Consider the following 20,501-nt stretch of genomic DNA (forward strand, 5'->3'; position numbering starts at 1 on the left):
AACTGCAGCAGACCAGCAACTATTTCAAACACGTGGCACCTAAATACCATGGTGGTGAGTACATTATATATGCATTTGAGAAACAGAACTGGACTGAGAGGCAGTTGGTTTTGAATGCCAAGGTAACAATGAATTTTTTAAAAAAAGCTCTACAGGAGAGAAATAATTGCCATTAACAAAAAGAGGAAATATTTCCTTGGAAATTTTCAGTTGATTGAAATGAAAATCACGGGGTTTGAGAACATGCTGTCCTAGCTCAATGACGACCCTATTATCAATAAGGAAAAATACTTGTTAATGTGAGCCAATGTAAAAAGAGTGAGTGAGAATACTCAGCCAGAGGCGGAGCACAAGAAGAATGGATTATGGGGAGCAATTACCCCCCCCCCCGCAAACACACACACATCCAAAAAAGGTCTGAACTTTTAAGGACACAGGAATACCCAGAACCACTACTGTACAGAGGAAGACAACCCAGTAGCAGAACAAGAAAAGAATATAATAAGCCAACACCTTGGTGTATGCTTCAGAGGTATAATGGGGTAGAAAGTTGTACATATACATGGAGTCTATCAGTATTCTCTCCTAAGTGTCTTCCAATGAATATGAAAGCCCTAGGGAGGTTGTAGAATCTCCGTCACTGGAGATTTTTAAGAACAGGTTAGACAAACCTGTCAGGAATGGTCTAGTTATTACGTAGTCCTGCCTTAAGTGCAGGGGATTGGACTAGATGACGTATTGAGGTCCCTTCCAGTCCTACTTTTCTAGGATTCACTTCTACGTTTCTATGAAAATCCCTTCCCTATTTAAAGGACACTAAGTCCCAGTGAGAATCTTCTATGTGTGCACCAATCAGCTAAGTTACTAGCTTCACAGACCATGTTTGGACAACACAACACAGGTGGTTATTTCTTTGGCTCGGATTTCCTTCGGTAGCACTATAACTTTACCTGCTGATACAAGCCATAAGGAAGATGCCAGCATATATCTTCAGCTGCAGCTGACAAGCTTGGTGCAGTGGGTGGGAGGTGGGGTATGCTTTGGTACTCTGAAGCTCCCTGATCCTGGGGTTAGGAACTCCAGCAACCTCAGATATCCTTTAAATTGCTCCTAGCTGCCTATGACTCCTAAGTGCTGTACCAGTAGCTGGGAACTGTGGGAGCCCACTCGTGTTCCTGTCCACATCTCCTAGAGCTACTACATAGGGGTTCCTCCTATGCTGGAGGAATCCACAGAGGGCTGGATCGGCAGGGGGTTTTGGCTGCTGTGTGCTGCCAGAGCAAAGCAAAGCAACCAGAGGAAGGCTGAACAAATGGCCTATTGTGTGTGCTTGTATATAATTGAATGTATATACATATACAGCAGGTGTGTGTTACAGCAGAGATAAGTTAAAATGTATGGCTAAAACTAACAGTTTCATGAAATCAGTGATAAAGTTGAGAGTAAGGTACTACATAATCTTCAAAACCATTAATATTCTTCTCACACCTGCACAAATACCCGAAAGAGAGACAGTCTCTTTGGGTTAATGAATTTGATACAAAGTATTAACCATTTCTGAAGACAATGCTAAGCTGAACTGTGGTGTATTTACTGCACCTAGTAATTGACAGTTCCGTAACTGGGGCAAGGACATCTCCCTTTTCCTGCCAATACGCACACATATTCTTAATGTCAAATGTCACATCAGAAGTGGAGGGGGAATTTTTCAGGGACCTGTAATCTGTAATCAAGTAAAGTTAAGTTCATCTAAGGGTTTAGAAGCAACTGGTGATGTTCCAAATCAAGAACCATACAAGTTCTTATGACCTCTCTGCCACATAAGGTCGGGGATTTGAGATGTTCACATTTCTCAGTGTTTGAGGTCCTTCTGTAAAAAGAAACTGGAAAAGCCATGGTACATGTGCCATTATGGCCAATCATGCCAAAGTCACAAAGAAAGTAAATGAAGGGATCAATGTCATTTTCCCAGTTTTCCAAGGAACCTCCTAATCTGCCTTTGAGGGTTTTTTTGTTTTTTCCTTTGGTGTAGCCAACTGGTAAAAATCTTTTTCCTGTAATAAACAACTGCAACTTACTATCACCACATATGCATCAATCAAAATTGAAGTTACTCATGACATATCTCAGACTTGTGTTTCAGTTATCTAGGTGTTCTGCAAACAGATGGTGTAGGGTTTTGGAACTTCAAATGCTATCAGTCAGACATGTCAAAATCACAACTGCCTTGGGCATACTCTTCTCGTTTCGCAAAGCTCCGCAGTCAGTTTGATGTACAATAAATACAGGACTGTTGAGCTGATGTTTTACTGGACTTTTCCCACAACTCTGTGATATTTGTTAATGAATACTTGACAGTTCCACTCAAGGTAGTCTTTGCTAGGTTAGTCCTTTTTCTATTGAATTCAGGAATCTGATATGATTAAGAATGTTTAATTAATGGGGTAGATGTGATAAATTTATTAGTCCAATGAGGCTTCTGTATTTGTGCAAGTTTGAGAAGAATTTTATTTGTTTAAAAAACAGAGAGCACTTCAGTGGTTTTACATAACAAATAGTGGATTTGACTGAAACCTTCATTGCATACCTTTAGAGTGCCTCTCTCATTCTCCATCCCCCTAACCCTCCACTCCCCATTATCCCAGTGACATCTCATATTTTGGTCTTTTCCCTGATCTGTATTCTCCCCTTGTTCTGCACGTATTATTTCCATTAAGGTTAATGGGAGTTATGTGCACAATGAAGACTAGACCAGACCTCTGCATCTTTGGTTAGCTCATCTATCCTACCATGGGACAAGTCATCTCTCATTTTGAAGCAGGTAGGCCATTTTATGTATATGAATGCAGCTGTCTATTCTGCCCAGCAAGGGAAATAAGTAAAGCAGGAAAAAAACTATGTGAAATTCAACAGACCAGTGACAAAGTCCATGGGGTCACTGGGTAAACAAAAGTACCTTAGATAATTAAAGGCATGAGTGTTTTTTTTAAAAGCCAGGAGAGCATTCAAATTCTAATTTAGATTTTCTAATAAAACTTGACTGTTATTTGTGAATGGTTATGCAGACAGCGAAGATCAAAAAGTCCCAGATTTCTGGAAAAGGAACAAAAGCCACATCGATACAGACACACCACCTGCAATACAGACAGACTGCAGGAAAGCTCCACCTAAAATTTACTAATTAACTTCAAGTTGAAGTTGCAGTGGTATGGAGAAAATGAATCAGAAAGGTATTTCTGTTATAGTGGGATGTTTATAGACCAGAACCTCAGCCAGTGTCAGATGCAATAGCTCCATCAACTTCAGTGGAGCGCTACCGAGTTAGGTGAGTTAAGGATCTGGCCCTACATTTTTTTCTACGACAAGATCTATTTGCATAGTGTTCTTCTTAGTTAGCAAGTCCTCTTATAATTTATTTATTTGATCAAGGTAGTATTTTCTTCCATATTAAAAATTAAGATGCTTTGTAAAATGTCTTAAACATTTGGTTTCTTTTAATGATGAAACAAGTGGACTTTTACTTTACTTCAAATCTATTCAAAACTATTTTGGGAGAAAAAATATTTACCATATGCCACAAGAAAACTTAAGTAATAAGAGGTACTGTAAGGTAGCAAAGTGAAGAAAGGAGAGTTCATCTTTAGAACATGTACCTAATATGCCTAAATAACTAGAACTTATCACTCAGCTTATCTTACAACCCACTTCTCAGCCCAAACATTAGCCAACAAAACTCACAAGACTCCTGACTGTCAGGAAAAATCATTGTTTTACAGATGGCAAATGAGGCAGAAAGTTCAAGGGACTTGCCCAAGGCAATAGGAGGAGTAATTATAAGAGATGAGACTAGAATTTAGAAGTTCCTCTCTTGAGATCTGGTGCTCAGACCACACAACTCATTTAATGTTCAAAACTCTGTGTAGGCCTACACATTATGGCATGAAAATTTATAACCAAGTATTTGGCAAGAACACATTAATATTGTTAATGTTACTACAGCAGCAAAGGTTACGCTATAGAACTTTTGGTTTCCCCATCATCTGTTAACTGGACATGCAATGTAATGTGAATTAAACATATCATGGGTGAAATCCTGGCCCACCCAAGTAAATGGGAAAACTTTCATTGGCTACATTAGGAACAGGATTTCATCCCATAAATCTTTGGGCAAAAAACACCCTCAAACTTTCCTCTTCTCACACACCCAAAGGGGAAAATAATTAAATTTAATGGAAGCGAAACCTAGCTCATTTTAAAAATAGCTTTGAATTAAATCCACAGGAGAAAGAATAGACACCATCATTTGTAAACAATGATATACGGTATTTGCATTTTACATTTCAGTTCTACAGACAAGTGAAAAATGGTCAGAGGAAACAGAAAAAAACACCAAAAGAAAGTATTCTGTTAAAAAAAAAAAAGTTATAAAAAGGTAGAAAAAGAGCAAATTATTTCTTACCGGACTTTTCCTCTAAAAGAATGCAGCCAAAATAAAAAAAGAAAATGAGAAAATAAGATATTTTCTAAAAGTAATTAACACACGGAGAAACAAAAAGATCTACATCTATGGAAAGCAGCATTAAACGGACCTGTTAAACGGGCAGCAAAGTGGTAATATTTTATACAAACAGTCTGAATATTATTCAGGTAGACATAAGATTATAGTGAAAAATAGTATACAACAGCACAGCACTTTTATTTAAACCATTTACAGAAATGATTACATGCTACTGGCATAGCTGGCTATTTCTAACTACACTCAAAGCTAATTTTCAATTAAAAGTTTAAATTCTTAAAAGGGTTTATACGACAGGAAAATAAAGTGCCATACTCTACAAGCTTTGACAAATGCAAGAATGATGAAAGGATCCGATCTCAAAAAGTTGCAGGCTTCTAAAAAAACATTGCACCTAAGCTCAGCACTCTAGCATTTTAGGCAGGGGATGGAGAAATAGAGCCCCGCATGACTCAAGGGAGGTGACCGCAATTGCATCTGTTTCATCAGAAGCTCTTCCATTTTTAAATAAACTTTCAACTTTTTCAGCAGTCTTCCTGTCCCATAGTGAGCTTCAGCTGCTATGCTAGTTAGAAAGAGATTTAAATGATGCTGCTCACAAACTTGAGAACAATGGTCCATCTAGCTCAGTATCCTGTCTTCCAACAGTTGCCAATGCCAGGTGCTTCAGAGGCAAACAGTACATGGCAATTAGTGCCATCTCCAGCTATCCACTCTCAGATTCTGGCAGTCAGAGGCTAGGGACACACAGAGCATGGGGTTGCATCCCTGACCATCTTGACTAATAGCAATTGATGGACCTATCCTCCATGAACTTATTCTTCCAAGATCTTTTTTTTGAATGGTACAGCTAATTTAGATCACTTAACACTGAATTTCATTTGCCATTTTGTTGCCCAATCACCCAGTTTTGAGAGATCCCTTTGTAACTCCTCGCAGACTGCTTTGGACTTAAACTAACCTGAGTAATTATGTATCATCTGCAAATGTTGCCACCTCACTGCGTACCCGTTTTTCCAGATCATTTATGAAGATGTTGAACAGCACTGGTCCCAGTACAGATCGCTGGGGGACACCACTATTTACCTCTCTCCATTCTGAAAAATGACCATTTATTCCTACCCTTTATTTCTTGTCTGTCAACCAGTTACTGACCCTTGAGAAACTTATCTGTATGGCCACTCCATGGAGGAACTCAGAGAATGCACTCTAAGTTCCCCCAAATGAGTAAACAACCTCTCATAAAAGACACATTTATTTATATGTCATAAATACGGTAAGTCTTTACTGGAAACAACTGAAACCGCTGTATATGCTGCCATGATGATGGCTGCTGCAGCAGCTATGAAACATAATTACACTTGGAAAAAATCTCATCTCTCTAAATGAGGTATTGTCTTCCAGCCTGGCTGTATCTGATTGGTGGCCACTCTAGCAAAGGCAACCAGCACTGTTAGGTTTTAATGGGTGGTTATATTACTGCACCAAATAGGGTGATCTATCACCTTGAAGTTCAGAGGTCAGTTGTGCAAGAAATAGAAGAAATACTGCATATGGTTGAGTTTTAATTTGTAAATCAAGAAGCTAACTTTTACAGTGAATGGTGAATTTCTCTTTTATTCAGAACACATGGGTGCACGTTGGGCTTATTAACAAGTTTTCTCTAGCAAAGATGGTTCATTTACAAAGATCTGAAGAGTCCAATGCAATGAAAATAATGATTTCAAAAGTTTTCTAATGATTTTGTCAGTTTCAAAAAGTTAATACTAGTCCTGTAAACATGTATGATAGCTTATTGGGTCACCCCGACTAGCTCCGGTTTTCCTACCAGGATGTTAGGTTCAGAAAAAAAAGTGATTTATTCAGGTCATTATTCCTCTACGTATGGACAAAAGGCCATGGCACCTAAATAAAAGTGACACGATTTTCAGAGGTGGGGAATGCCTTCACATCCCAAGGTCGTCTATAAAATCTGTGAGAGCGCAACACTTCTGAAAAATCAGACCTCTTATTTAGTTGTTGAAATATTGAATCGTGATTCTATCTTTTTCAAGCATGTATGCATAAATTTAGGTCAGGACCTAACTTATTAGCTTGTACTATAAAATATACTCATTTTAGCATAAACAAACATTGCTTAAGACCACTAAAAAACCCTTACTAGTTGGGGCTGGATTTTCCATGGTACAAATAGCAGGCAACATGGCAGGGATTGCAGGTTAAAAAAAAAAATGGAAGGAGGCTGGGGATGTAAAACTCTGGCGCATGAGGATATAGTATCTGATGTCGTCAGGTTGCATCATCATCATGAACTATCCCAACAAGTAAAGAAACATAAATTAAACTACTTCCAAACAGGAAAGAATAGGTGTATTCAAGCAAGCTAGAAAGAAGCATCTATCAGACCTTATTTATGTACTGAGAGATTCTAACAAAACAGAATTGAGCGATCATATATTCAAATAGAACTGTTCCTCTGGTAGTCTGACAAAACAGAGTGATTAAAACTTAGCAGGAGGCTCTCAGCTGTTCTCTCACCAAATAACTGCAGAGGTTTCATCTCTGCTACGGTCAGCCAAGGAAGGTTTTGTTTGGCATCTCTGTAAGGATACAGTTGACTTTGACAGGACAACGTCCCACTGTTAAAATCTGTGATTCTCACCTCAAAGCAACATATTTAACAGCTTAGAACTACTTGAGTAGCTGCAGTTTTATTTTTTATTATGAAAAATGTGGCAAGTCACTTTCCAGCTTCCTTCCCTAGTGACTGCACAGTTCTTTTTATTTCTATAGATTATATTTATGCTTCTAGACAAGTCTAATTATTCTTTCAGACCCTCCTGGGCCCACTTCCTGCTTTCCCACTGTACCCCCTTAGATCATTTCAGCAGAGCTCCAAATGCTAAAAGGGACAGGATGCAGGTAAATATTGTCCTGACAGTAAATATCACCCCAACATCCTGTCACCATGATATTTACCTGCATCCTGTCCTTTTAACAGTTTGGAGCTAGGGAAGTTGTAGAAGCTGCTTCACTCCAAGAGGAGGAGGTTGGGTAGCCATCTGTCTTGGATGGTTTAGACACAAAATCTTGCATCTTGTCTGGAGGGTTGACCCTTGCCTTCCCTTCTAACCCTATTGTTCTATGACAAGGAAGATAGACTAGTAAGTTTACTTTTGTTTAGTCACTATAAGGGTTTTATCCATTTGTACAAGGAGGCAGTGCTACAGGTTCAGTTCAGTTCCCTTCAGTTCTGAAAATAATACCTCCTAGCACTTCTATAATGCTTTTCATCAGTGGAGCTTAAAGCACTTTATAAAGGAAATCAGTATCATTTTCATTTTACAGATAGAGAAACTGAGGCACAAGGTCACCCAACAGGCTAGTAGGAGAGTCAGGAATAGAACCGAGCTCTCATAAATCTCACTCCAGCACTCAATCCACTAGGCCACACACCTCTAAGTTAACTATTAAAAAAACAAACCAACCTCGTTAAGGCAACTTTTAAAATACATGCATTTTTAACTTGACAGTGTTCTTTTCCCTGAATTGCACTGACAGAATTCAATACTGTGTTTGCCCATGGGAGTGAGGGAGACAAGTTGTAGCAGGAGATTAAAAGGAAGATAGTTTGGTTGAATGTAGGCTAAAATCCTTTCACTTTGTGGACATGCACTTGTGTTCAGGGTTGCTGAAACAAATTTGTATAGTAGGGATGCTGAGAGCCATTGAACCAAACTGTAAACTCTGTATATGATTGAAACCACTTCAAGCCAGGGGGTGTGGCAGCATCTACGCTTGTGTTAATATTATCTCGTAAATAAAGGTACGTTTTCAAGGAAGTGTACCTAGTTATTGAACCAGAAAGGGGCTCTAGTATATGGGCCAGATCCCCAGGTCATCATCAGCAGCAATCTCTCAATTCGAGATTCACATATGGGTTTAGAGATGACTCAGGATCCTGGAACCACAGATCCACCTGCAGTAGGTACAGACATTTCCTGGCAAGTCAGCTGCCTGCTGGGAGAAAGTGCTTTCTTTTTCCTTCCTCTTCTCTCTCTCTTTTCAGCTTGGAGGGCAAGGCACTTCTCCTTGAAGCGGGCCACTGCCTGATGGAGGATGCGGTGCCATTGAGGTTGGTTGGTGGCTTGCTGCTCCCATCTTGTGATGTCCATCAGTTTTCTTGAGAAACACTTTCAGTGTGTCTTTGTAGCATGTCCTCTGATCATCACGGGATCTCTGACCACGCGTGAGTTGAGAATAGAGGGCTTGTTTTGGAAGGCAAGAGTCTGGCATCCGCACAGAATGTCCCCCCAGCAAATTTGGTGCGTGAGGATCATTGCTTCAGTGCTGGTGACGTTGGCTTCAGTTATATCGGCCAGATGCCCGGGGCACTGTGTCTGCTTTGTGCCAAGTTGTCACTGTTCTAAGATTGCAGAAATTGAGTAAGTGAGCCAGGGAAGATCACCAGTGTGCAGGGTTGATCCTGCAGTGGGCTACATCCAACGTAGGGTTTGCATGACAGACACATGCCTTCCTTTTTCAGTGTATGAGGAAAGGGGGACATAGTTAGAACACATATCTGCTATCCAGTCCTGGCCTAAGTATTCAGCCCTTCATGGTTCTTATAGGCCAATGTACGCAAGACCAGCCCTCAGGCTAGTTTAACACAACATATGGTGGTAGCTGCTAAAAATACCACCAGAATCAGAGCAGCACAAAGGAGTGCTTTATGCCAGCTGTGCACACACTGCCCCTTGACTTCTGCTGCATGTATTTTGGGAGTGTCCACGAATCTGGATCTATGCCTTTATCTTACATAACTCCATGAGTGATTCCTCGTTTCAGACAGACCACATATAATCCAGTTAAATTTAATGTTAATATTTTAGGGTCAGGTCCTCCAGCTGATGGGAACTAGTGTAACTCCATTGAACTGAATAGAGCTATGCTGATTTACAGTAGCTGAGGATCAGGCTCTTAGAATCTCTCTCTCTCCCCCATTTCATCTCTGCCTAATGTTTCTTTCTAATTCACATATTTCCCTTCTCTGATCGGCATCGCAGCAACTAGCCCCAAGTCTAACTTCTTCCAGGCAGTGTCAGTGGATCAGGAAGCCGCATGCTCCACAGAACAATAAAGCCATCATTCTGCACGATTTACAGTCCCCACAGCTCCCACAGCCCAGGAAATGAGAGTCCCAAATTGACTCTTGAACCTAGCTTCCGCACACAGCAACAGAATACGCTGCTGTCCTGCCTCCAGGCCAGCTGCAGCATCTTTACGATTTCATAACTGTACAAGTCAGCTCACTAGAACAAAGACTAGCCACAAACCAAACTCTGACACGTTTGCATGCAAAAGGGAAGAGCTTCATGCAGCAGCAAATTAACAAACATGAATTTGTTTGCAAAGGGACTAAATCCTGCTCCATATCAGTCAAAGGCAAAACTCCCATTCAGTGGAAAAAGAATCACAGAAACAAGGAAACAGATACTTTCATTTAATTTGTAAGTGAAAATAGGCTTTGACCTTGCAGTGTATTTAGTAGTGTGTGCAGTTCTGTGGGATTTAAGTTGTGTTTTTCTTATTTCAGTTTCAGGAACACAAGGTATGAGAGCGCAAGTGGCTACATGAGCCTAATTCCTTTCATGTTGCTTCATGTGAGTTTTCTTTCAAAATTATTAAAGCAGGGTAACAGCTAAGAAAAATGTGATTGCCAAGAACCAACCAAATTTTGATGCTCTCTTACTGTATCTTCATTTGCCTGCAAACATATTTCATGGTCTTTAATATTCTTCAGATGAGATCAACCCCAAATTCATAAGCTTTAGGGCAATTAGATGACCAAAGTACAGAATTACCTGATGAGTTAGTACCACACATCTGACAGTCATGAATTATGGAGATATGAGTTATTAGCGAGGGTGAAGGACCTCAGAATGGGGGCTGCATTGTGGGCTAACTGCTCCAATTTATAGATTTCAAATTCTACATAGAGCAGCTGCTACTTGTGAAGAATAGCAGTACTGTAGTTTCTGCTGCTTAAAATGAGGATAAATATTTTAATCCCAGAAGCAGAAATCAGACATTGAAGAAACCTATTAGATCTTTTTGCCCCTATCTCTGCACCTGACAGTAAAAACCCTTTGGTATATTTTTAGTGCTTTTTCTATTTTTAAATTTTCCAGTATTTGTCCTCTCCCCACAAAATGATACCCTTGCCTATATAGATACACACAGACATATGCACACTGGACTACTGTGGCTGTGATGTGGCAAAGAGAATCACAAACAGATTTGGTTTAGATGATGCTGCATGATCCTAGAAACTTTAATACAGGTTCTGGGCTTTGAATGTGAAACTCCAGGAAGCACCCTGGTCACAATGAGGAGAAAGCATTAAAAATCAATAAATGGGCCAATTATCAGAGTAAAACTTCCATAGAGAAACCACACAGACAGGTTATCACCAGAGTTTGGGTTTCATCCCAGATCTAAAACTCCCCACTTCAGGGAAGGATAAATGGTGTTACTTAGACACTCACAAAACTTAGTGATGTTGCACTGGCCTAGAATAAGGAGGGTGGGGAAGACTGCAGTTTTGGTTCATTTTCACTTTGAGTTTTGGGGTGTATTCTCATCCCAACTCAAAGCAAGATGCCAGACTTGCAAATCCATGCAACTTCAAAAACATTTAAGCTTTACCTATGGAGAGAAATCACAGAGCTTTGCACAGCTGAATAGATTGGGATAGCAAGTCAGAGATCTTGGTAAGCTTTGAAAAAGATACATGCTAATGGAATGAAAAAGAGGAAGGATTTAATGAAATATGGTTCTTCCTTTTAGAAATCTAGATTTATTTCTTCATTAAGGAATGCACATGTAACATTGTGTATCAGTATTATTACAAAGATGCACAGGTGTGATTGTGATCTGGAAAGTAACAGATAAAAACAAGAGGTAGTTCTGATGGATTTTTATGTACTGCAGAAAATGAAACAAAAATTAAAACATGAGGATGAAAGAAGGAAGGTAAAAGCAGGGAAATACACGAGGCTTAATTCTGATCTTACTTTTGCCATTTTTACATTTTGTAGCACCAACAACTTCAGTGGAGTTTTGCCTTATTGTCTTATTGCTATTACAGTACAATCTCAATTACTCAAGTGTCATGAGAGATACCGAGGGCCCAATTTTCCCACCCTTATCCATGTTGAGAAGTAATTTTTTACATGAATTATCCATTCCATTGATTTCAATAAGATGACTCGTACGCTACTGCCCAATGTAAGATTGGCAGTATCAGGCACTAATAAGTTTTGCCATCGGAGGGAAATTTCCACGCAATTAACAGATATGAGGGGAACATGACCCTGTTTTGGATAATGGGGAGTTTCAGATAACTGGAGTTTGGATTGTCCAGATTCTACTGTAATAGCAAAGACTAATTTTTTTAAATAATAAAATAAGAAAAAAGTATACATGTTGGGTTTTGGTCATTTGGAGATGTGTGAAACTCACTAAAATAAAAGAGTACATAGAGAAGTTGTTATAAGAAGACTCTTCATAGTATTTTAACACATTCAGGAAACTTTATAATATTTTAGCACATTCTGAACTAAAAATATCTATTAAAAGGCATGACACAATCTCCCAGAGCTATTCGTGGCTGCTGGGTGACTAAACTAAGAAATAGTGTCTAAACTAGACAAAGTGCAAAAAAAATTGTATTTAACTATGAATCAGTTTGACGCTCAAGTAACAGATTTGCTGACTACTAATACAGTTAACCAGGATAGGATGTTATTGTTCTCCCAACTCTGTAAAAGATTAAAACACAAGGCACTCACCACTGGAGATGGAGAAAGTGCGATGTTGCCTATTGATGCTTTCAATTCATCTACAGTTGCTGCACTCTTAAGAATGTCTTTAGCCTGCAAAGGCTTAATCTTAATGTTAAATTTCTTGTGTGACTCTTCTTCTTCTTCTGATTCGCTTGAGGAATAAAAGTGCTTTCCTTTGGTAGGTAGATCACAGTTAAAGAATTTTTTGTTCTGCTAAGAGGTAGGCTTTTCATACAGAGTGGAGGCAAAAGAGTACCCCCATCCCCATCTTTTCAAACTCCTAAAATCAAGTTTTCAAAAAGTGCCTTAGGCCCATGCTTTAAAGTGACATAGGTGCTTAAGAAGCCTAAATCCCTCTGATTTTCCAATAAGATTTAGGGTCCTAAGTCACTTTGGAAAATGGGATTTAGATGTTTTTGAAAATTTTACTCCAACTGTACACCAGCAAGAATGGGTAACAAAGGATACACATTTTTGCCAATTCTGTCACCAGTATTCCATTTTGTCATATTTGTATATAATAGATACACACACACACGGATGTAAATTGCTGACAGCTCATAAAAGTAGGTAAAACTGCACTGTGGGATAGCATTCATTTACGAGTCGTCTTTTCCCACCAGTCAGCACTGTACCAGTTTATACTCTGTACATTAATACGTAACCAGGAAGTTTCAGTGGCAGCAGAGGAGGAAGTTATGCGGCTATTTTCCCACGGTCTACTTACTAAAGGCAGCTCACGGCACAGGCCAGATTCTTGTATGCAGTGTGGCTGCTTTGTATCGCACCATTGACACAGACTACCTGTAAAGTGAGCAAAGCCAGTAAGGGAGATCACCCCCCACCGTGTAAAGGGTGTAGTAGTACCAAATCTTATGCCACTAACTTTCCCTGCAACATGGATATGGTTGGAGGAAAGGGGATATAGCCACAATATCCCTTCACTGTGCCAATCCTCAGCTGTGTGTTGTATCCTGGGATAAGAGAGAATTCTTCAGCCTGTTCAAACAAAATGCAGAGGTCCTGGCCAGCAGGAGGAGGATGAAGGGAGAGCACATGTGAGCTTTAAGTCTCCTTCATATGCACACCTCATACCTGTGCTCTGTGCGTCACAGTGGAGGAGATGGGCCAGTGTGTATATATTGTTCTACATTTTGAGAATATCTAAAATGTTATGACTCCTCTGTACCTGGTAAATAAAATGTATAGCTATCTTAAGGGTTTTCTAGGGTGCCTATCACACCCTAGACACATGTATATTAAATAAAATATGTATCTACGCTTTCACAGCCTCTTACACGTCAATGTAAATGAATGGTGATTTTCAAAAGGGAAATTCATTTGTGCTTAGATTTGCTTTTAGAAAAACAAGATGTCTCCTCTTGCTCCTGCTTACGTCCATTTAAATGGATGAAAGGAAGAGTGTCAACAATTAAACAGCTATTAGATCAGCATAAACAAGCTGGAGACTAAATACAATACTTTGCACATGTCTATATTAACTTCCATCAGAGAATCACAGCATGATTTATAAACACTCACTAGTGTCACTAGTTCGTTGAGAAGGAAAGTAGTAGCACCCCCATTTTATAGGTGGAGAAACTAAAGAATAGTTAGGTGACTTGCCCAAGTGAATCTATGGCAGAGCTGAAAATAGGCGTGAGAATCTAGAGATCTGGGTTCTGACCATTAGATGATGATTCTTACTTTTCAAGACTCATAAATGTAACATTTGCTCAGTTCCTCTAGTTTTAATTCTCTCTTACAAGGCCAAAGGTGTTCTGCAGAGAGATGTAAACTGCTTCTTTCCTCCAATGAATGAACACACTGCTTCTGCAATCCTTCTAGTTTCTGCCAACCCAGAGAAAAGGGCTAGAAATCTGCTTCTATTCACTGTAAGCATTATAATCAGATCTGTTTTAGTGGCATGCACTTAACATAATTATTTCCCAGTGCACTTCCTATCCACTTACTCCTTTCTGTTAATTTCTTATGAATAAAACAAGGCAATTAGAAGTGCCTTCTGGTTAACTGTATCAGGTGATTTTCCACTGGGCTTCACTTTTAGCTGAGGAATAATAGTGTACAGAAAAATTTCAGGGACCACTCCATGAACCCAGGATCATATTACAGTTTGCAAACCAAGATGTAAGGCTAACAATAAAGGATATAGCCTGGTTCTTCTGGTCTGATGCTGTATCCCTCTTCATCAAGCTCAGGTGAATTCTGGGTGGGGTATAAACAAAGCAAAGTAATTAAGTTCTTGTTAAACATTTTATTAAAGAGCAGCTTAAGCTATTTCTTCTGTTGGGAGGATATGTCAAAGGCAACACTGGGCTGATTAAGTGAGCTTTACCCAAAATTAGAAAAAAATACTAGAAGTTGAAGGGAAGGCTTTGTTTATAGGCGGCTTAACATGGCTGGAGCTGCGCTTGCTAATATCTATAAACTACCCTACCATGCCAAGGTAAATGATATTGCTGTTAACTCTGGCAGTGCCAATCAAGTCCACTGCACAGAGCTGACCTGGCAAGTGTAAGGGTTTGAAGAGAAAAGAAAGGCAGGATTGTAGGAATTGCACAAGATTTTAACAGTCTCGGTTGGGTTGCTGCAGAAACTACTGCAACTATGGTCCACAGAATTAGGCAGGTAAAAAGTGCTGGGAAGAGGGATGGAAACAATGGAAGGCAGACACCAAAAATAAGAAGCCATATAGTATAGAAACACAATCGTTCTAGGGAAGGACTTCTACTCTAGAGCCCATACATCCCAGAATAGCATTCGACCTGGCAGGCCTTTGAGCCTGTAGAATAGGCTATAGAGTCAGACCTGTAGGCAGTTAAGACAGAAGTTATTAGTGCTGCATTTAACAGTTTTGAACTGTTCGCTTCTTTGCAGGTAAACGTCCTCAATGTTCAATTGAAATGTATTTTTTTCCCCAGTTAACTTTGACATACTCCATATTGATATTATAATCGGTCTCAAATAGACCTTTCCTTATTACTCAGGGTAATTGGTACTTAATGGGTAATTTGAGCTACCCAGTCTCTGGATAATTTTACACAATCTAATTAACATACGGATATAAAATATATTTCAGAATAAGGTTAGGTTTCAACTACACATTTGTAGGGTGATAAAATAGCTGAATTCATTTTTTTCTCCACAGTGATGTAGTTCAACAGTAAGTTTCACTCCATCACTTAAAGAGGCACACTCAGCATGAAAAAACAGGTTAGTTCCCTCATATCAATTTTTGTGGTTTTACAATGACATTTTCCTATTTTTATTGCAGGTTTTTCTTTCTCCCCTGTTGCTGCAGGATACATGAACAACAGGAGAAACTACCTATAGTTAAATCAACTGCACATGAAACATGTCAAACAAAAAAAATTGGAGATAATATTGTTTTCATGAATCACTCCAAGTTCCAGTAATCTTAGGTTTAACTCGTAACAACAGGCAAAAATTTTCTGAGGGAAGTGTGTCTCATGACAGTCCCCCCCGCTTGCTCTAGTAATAGTCATTTCCACATAACAATGTGGAAAGGAAAACTGAGTCTTTGTCTGAAATACGTGGTAACATTTGAACCAGGCTGGAGTTGTGAATACTCCAGGATGTGATCTTCATTCTGAAGCAGAGAGAGTGAAATGAAGATGAGGATGCTGCATATGAAGCAAAAACACTTGGATCAGTGAAAACAGTTGTCTACCAGAGTGAGATAATCCTACAGCATATGAAGGTATATGAATTCCTCATCACATAGCACTGACATCTATTAAATGGGGGGAGGAGATCATCCAGATACTTACATATCTTTCCCAGTCAATCTCTGCATAAAATCCATTTGGAGCTCCATTACTTTTCTTCTGTAATACATTTGAGAATAATTTTACAATTTTTAAATTCAAGAGCTAAGAATCACACAATGTCGTCTGGAACAAACTACTGAAATCTGTCACAGAATGGCCAGACTAGCAACCCTCTAAAGAAACTGGTCAGTACAGTTAGATGATTGTGATGTCCCTATATAACAAACAGCTATTTCATACAAATGATGAAATTTTTAAAATAATGTAAAAGGCTGATTTTTTGTAACGAATAGGGCAATTCAAAATCCACAGCCCAGCAAATAAATGATGGTTTGCATTTCTGTAGAATCTTCCACATGTCTATTTCAGTGCACTTTATAAACAACCGTTAATTGAAATCCACAACACTCCTGTGAGGAAGGGAAGCAAAATTATTAATTCATTGTGCTGTGCTGAGACACTTCAGTACATTTATAGTGCTATAGGTTCATGACCACCAAGTATTGGACAGATATCCACATCTTCACTTATTGAGTATACATAGCTTTCTTCAGATTGCAACAGTGGTAGTGGTGGGGTTACATATACACATGTGTACATGTAGAAAGCCTTGGCAAAAGTAATGTTTCATTTATATAATGAGCCTCCTTGCTTAGTCATCATCCACTGCTTTAGTCTTTTCTGGAAAAAAATCATGCCAACAGGTATTACTGGTTTCTGCAGAAACTAATGTTGCTTTCTTATAGGCAGTAAACTGTATTCATTGCAAAAATGGTGCTAAGTGATGCAGCAAAAGTGACTAATTTTCCACCTGAGGTGTGTGCTGGAAATCTAAAGAGGCTCAGATTGATCTAGGGTCAAACTCTGCTATTATTTACCACACACACCCCACAAACCCCACCCAGGGCAAAAATGGTTCCCTTGTCAATATCCATTAATTAGCAAAAACAAAAACTGATAGCTGGGCAGAGTTCTGGCCTTCGCTTGAGAACTTGTACTCTCAATGTAAATGTTAATTGCAAAGTTATAAAACATTTGCCCAAAGGAGTTTATAAAAGAAACCCTAATGCACCTTTCCACCGAGTGGCACAGATGAAGATCACTATAATGTTTACACAGGAATTGCGCTGCATTTCTGATGTCACTATGGTTAGGTTCATCTTAAAGCAAAGTCAACTGTCTCTTCACCACACATTAAAAAACGCCAAAGAAGTCTCTACAAGTAAAATGTACTGTACGTGCAGCAAACCAATCTCTTTTCAAATCAACAAGCTGTTTACCAGTCGGAGAGATGTCAAACTAAGCACACTTATGCACGCTAAACATGTCAGGCCACACTTAAGGCATTAAATATGTTTAAACAATCCTCTAATTTAGATACTTAATATAGGCCCAGTTTTCAAACTCAGGCAGCTAAATTAGACAGCACCCAGAATGGAACTGGGTTAACAGTAGCACGAGGGCACTCAAATACCCCAATTTAAAGGCCCAATCCAACCTCCACTCAAATCAATGGAGAGACTCCTATTGATTTTAGTTGGATCAGGCCACAAAGCACCTAGGGGCTTGTCTATATGAACATTTAGTTCGCAGCAAGCTGGTGTGTGACGCTACCCTGATGTAGCCTCCTGCAAACCAGCTGTCTGTGTGGACCCTGCTGATGCACATTAACAGTTCTCTAATGCTTTTTGAGCTAACCCGCTTTGAAACAGGACTAATCAAAGCACATTAATGAACTATTAACGTGTCCAGAGGGTCTGTGCAGATAGTTAGTCTACGGCAGGCCAGTGTGGGGTAGAGTCACACCCCAACTTGGTGCAAACTGCTCATGTAGACAAGCCCTAAGTCTTTCTGTTTTTATATCATGCTCATCACTGTAGTATCAAAGCACCTAAATGCAGAACTGAGTACCTTATTTTACAGGCTGAGAAAAAACTGAGCTTTGAATGTGCTCTGCATAGTTGTTAATCTTTACCTTTTTAGTAGTAAATTTGTATTTATAGCTAACATATCAGAAGTCTGAAAGGCAGTTTTCCTAATTTGTTCAACAATTTTTAAAACATTTTTTTACTCACTGTTTTTATTACCCTTTGGAAGCTTTAAACTGAAATCTGTTTCCTTACCGAAATTTTTTTTCCTCCTTCACGTGCACATTCTGGTTTGTTATTGAAGGGTGGTTCATGAGGATGAGGGCTGGGAAGCTGGAATGGATTTTGTTTTTGTAGAAAAAGTGTTAAAGGATTGGGAGGGGTTTAAACACACAAAGAATGACATGGAGTTAGCAAACATACTATACAGTTTAAAAAAGAACGTTGGCCAAATTTGATTCCTTTAAATGTAAAGGAAACATTGGGACTCGTTCCAGGGCTCTATTCACCAGACAAAAAGTTTGGTGGATATTGGGCTACAAAAGCTTTATGGTATTTTGTATCTCAAGGACGCATCAGATCCTATTCCTGGTTCAGCAAGCACTTAATGGGCCTGATCCCACAGGATTAGGCCCTGAATCTGTAAAACGGGCAGGAAGAATCAGGTAGCGTATCAGAAGCTCTCACACTTTTCGTAACGTGTACTCCTTCTTAATAAACATCCCTTCTTGACTGTCTCATGGACACCTCCACTCTACTTGATCCACAGACCACCTTCCCTCCCCTTCACAATCACCATTTCACTCCTGTGGCAACTACAGCAGTTGCTTGCATGGAAAGGTAATATTAGGAAGGGATTTACTACATTTTGTCAGTCTATTAATGCATGTTAGCAGCTGGAAATGGGGAAGGAGATGTCAGCACCATCTGGCCACGGACCACAACTCAAGAACTTCTGCTCTATAAAAAAAGATCAGCACATGTCAACAACTGATACAGTCAGAATGGTTGGGATTCTGTAGTTTGGGATTTCAAGACCATACCGTGAAGACAGCATACTGAAGGAGGTTACACCAAGGGTTAGATTCACAACAGGACTTATGAGAATAACTGCCACTTTAGGTGTCTAAGTTTCAGCATCTGGTCTCACTGGGATTCACGACACCCCCACTCAGCTTCTGTCAAACCCTGAAGCCTCCTAAACTTGCTTGGTGCTTAAGTTTTCGCAGTAAAAATTTCCCTAGGCGCTAGGGTTGCCACATGTCTGATTTTCGACTGAAACACTCAGTCAAAAAGAGACCTTGTTGGCTCCGGTAAGCACTGCTGACCGGGCCTTTAAAAGTCTGGTTGGTGGCACGCGGAGGCAGGCTCCCTACCTGGATCCGCGCAACTCCCGGGAAGCAGCAATATGTCCCTTCTGCTCAGAGGGTGACCACGGGGGCTATGCATGCTGCCCCTACCCCAAGCACCGGCTCCGCAGCTCTCATTGGCCAGGAACTGCACAGCCCCTGTGGCCACCTCTCCCACTAGGAGCTGAAGGGATATGCTGCTTGCTTCCCAGGAGCCGCCTGAGGTAAATGCCACCCAGAGCACACGCCATTCCCTCCTCCCAGACCCCAACCCCCCTGCCCCAGCCCTGGGTCCCCGGCCACACCCAAACTCCCTCCCAGAGCCTGCACCCCCTCCCACACTCCAAATATCCCTCATCCCCGGCCCCACCCCAGAGCCTGCACCCCAGCCACAGCCCTCACCCCCCACACACACTCCAAACCCCTCTGCCCCAGTCCGGAGCTCCCTCCTATACCCCAAACCCCTCATCCCCAGCCCCACCCTGGAGCCCGCACCCCCACCTCTGCCCCAGCCCAGTGAAAATGAGCGAGTGAGCAAGGGTGGGGGAGAGCAAGTGACGGAGGGCTGAGGGGAAGGGGCAGAGCCTCAAGGGAGGGGGCGGGGTTTTCTGCAATTAGAAAGTTGGCAGCCCTACTAGGTGCCTATGTTTCTGCCTCTGCACCTGCACATGTACTCTCTGCACACAGCAACAGAGGGTCCTGTGGCACCTTTAAGACTAACAGAAGTATTGGGAGCATAAGCTTTCGTGGGTAAGAACCTCACTTCTTCAGACAGAAGTGAGGTTCTTACCCACGAAAGCTTATGCTCCCAATACTTCTGTTAGTCTTAAAGGTGCCACAGGACCCTCTGTTGCTGTGTGCAGAGAGTACATGTGCAGGTGCAGAGGCAGAAACATAGGCACCTAGTAGGGCTGCCAACTTTCTAATTGCAGAAAACCCCGCCCCCTCCCTTGAGGCTCTGCCCCTTCCCCTCAGCCCTCCGTCACTTGCTCTCCCCCACCCTTGCTCACTCGCTCATTTTCACTGGGCTGGGGCAGAGGTGGGGGTGCGGGCTCCAGGGTGGGGCTGGGGATGAGGGGTTTGGGGTATAGGAGGGAGCTCCGGACTGG

General features: G+C 40.6%; 1 protein-coding gene across 8 annotated transcripts in view; it reads right to left on the reverse strand.

Annotated features, from left to right (window-relative positions):
- SGIP1 (SH3GL interacting endocytic adaptor 1) overlaps nt 1–20,501 on the reverse strand; it is a 178,642-nt gene that overhangs the window by 60,246 nt on the left and 97,895 nt on the right. For 4 of the 8 annotated variants that reach the window (XM_034779206.1, XM_034779207.1, XM_034779210.1 and 1 more), the window contains 5 exons: nt 18,299–18,376; nt 16,176–16,232; nt 14,535–14,589; nt 12,370–12,545; nt 4,460–4,471 (listed from right to left, as the gene is read on the reverse strand). In XM_034779206.1, the coding sequence (XP_034635097.1) occupies nt 4,460–4,471; nt 12,370–12,545; nt 14,535–14,589; nt 16,176–16,232; nt 18,299–18,376 (378 nt within the window). The remainder of the gene's footprint in view (nt 1–4,459; nt 4,472–12,369; nt 12,546–14,534; nt 14,590–16,175; nt 16,233–18,298; nt 18,377–20,501) is intronic. The other 4 variants (XM_034779208.1, XM_034779209.1, XM_034779213.1 and 1 more) reach the window with 1 other exon arrangement.

The sequence above is a fragment of the Trachemys scripta genome, chromosome 8 (genome assembly GCF_013100865.1).
Source record: "Trachemys scripta elegans isolate TJP31775 chromosome 8, CAS_Tse_1.0, whole genome shotgun sequence".
NCBI lineage: Eukaryota > Metazoa > Chordata > Testudines > Emydidae > Trachemys > Trachemys scripta.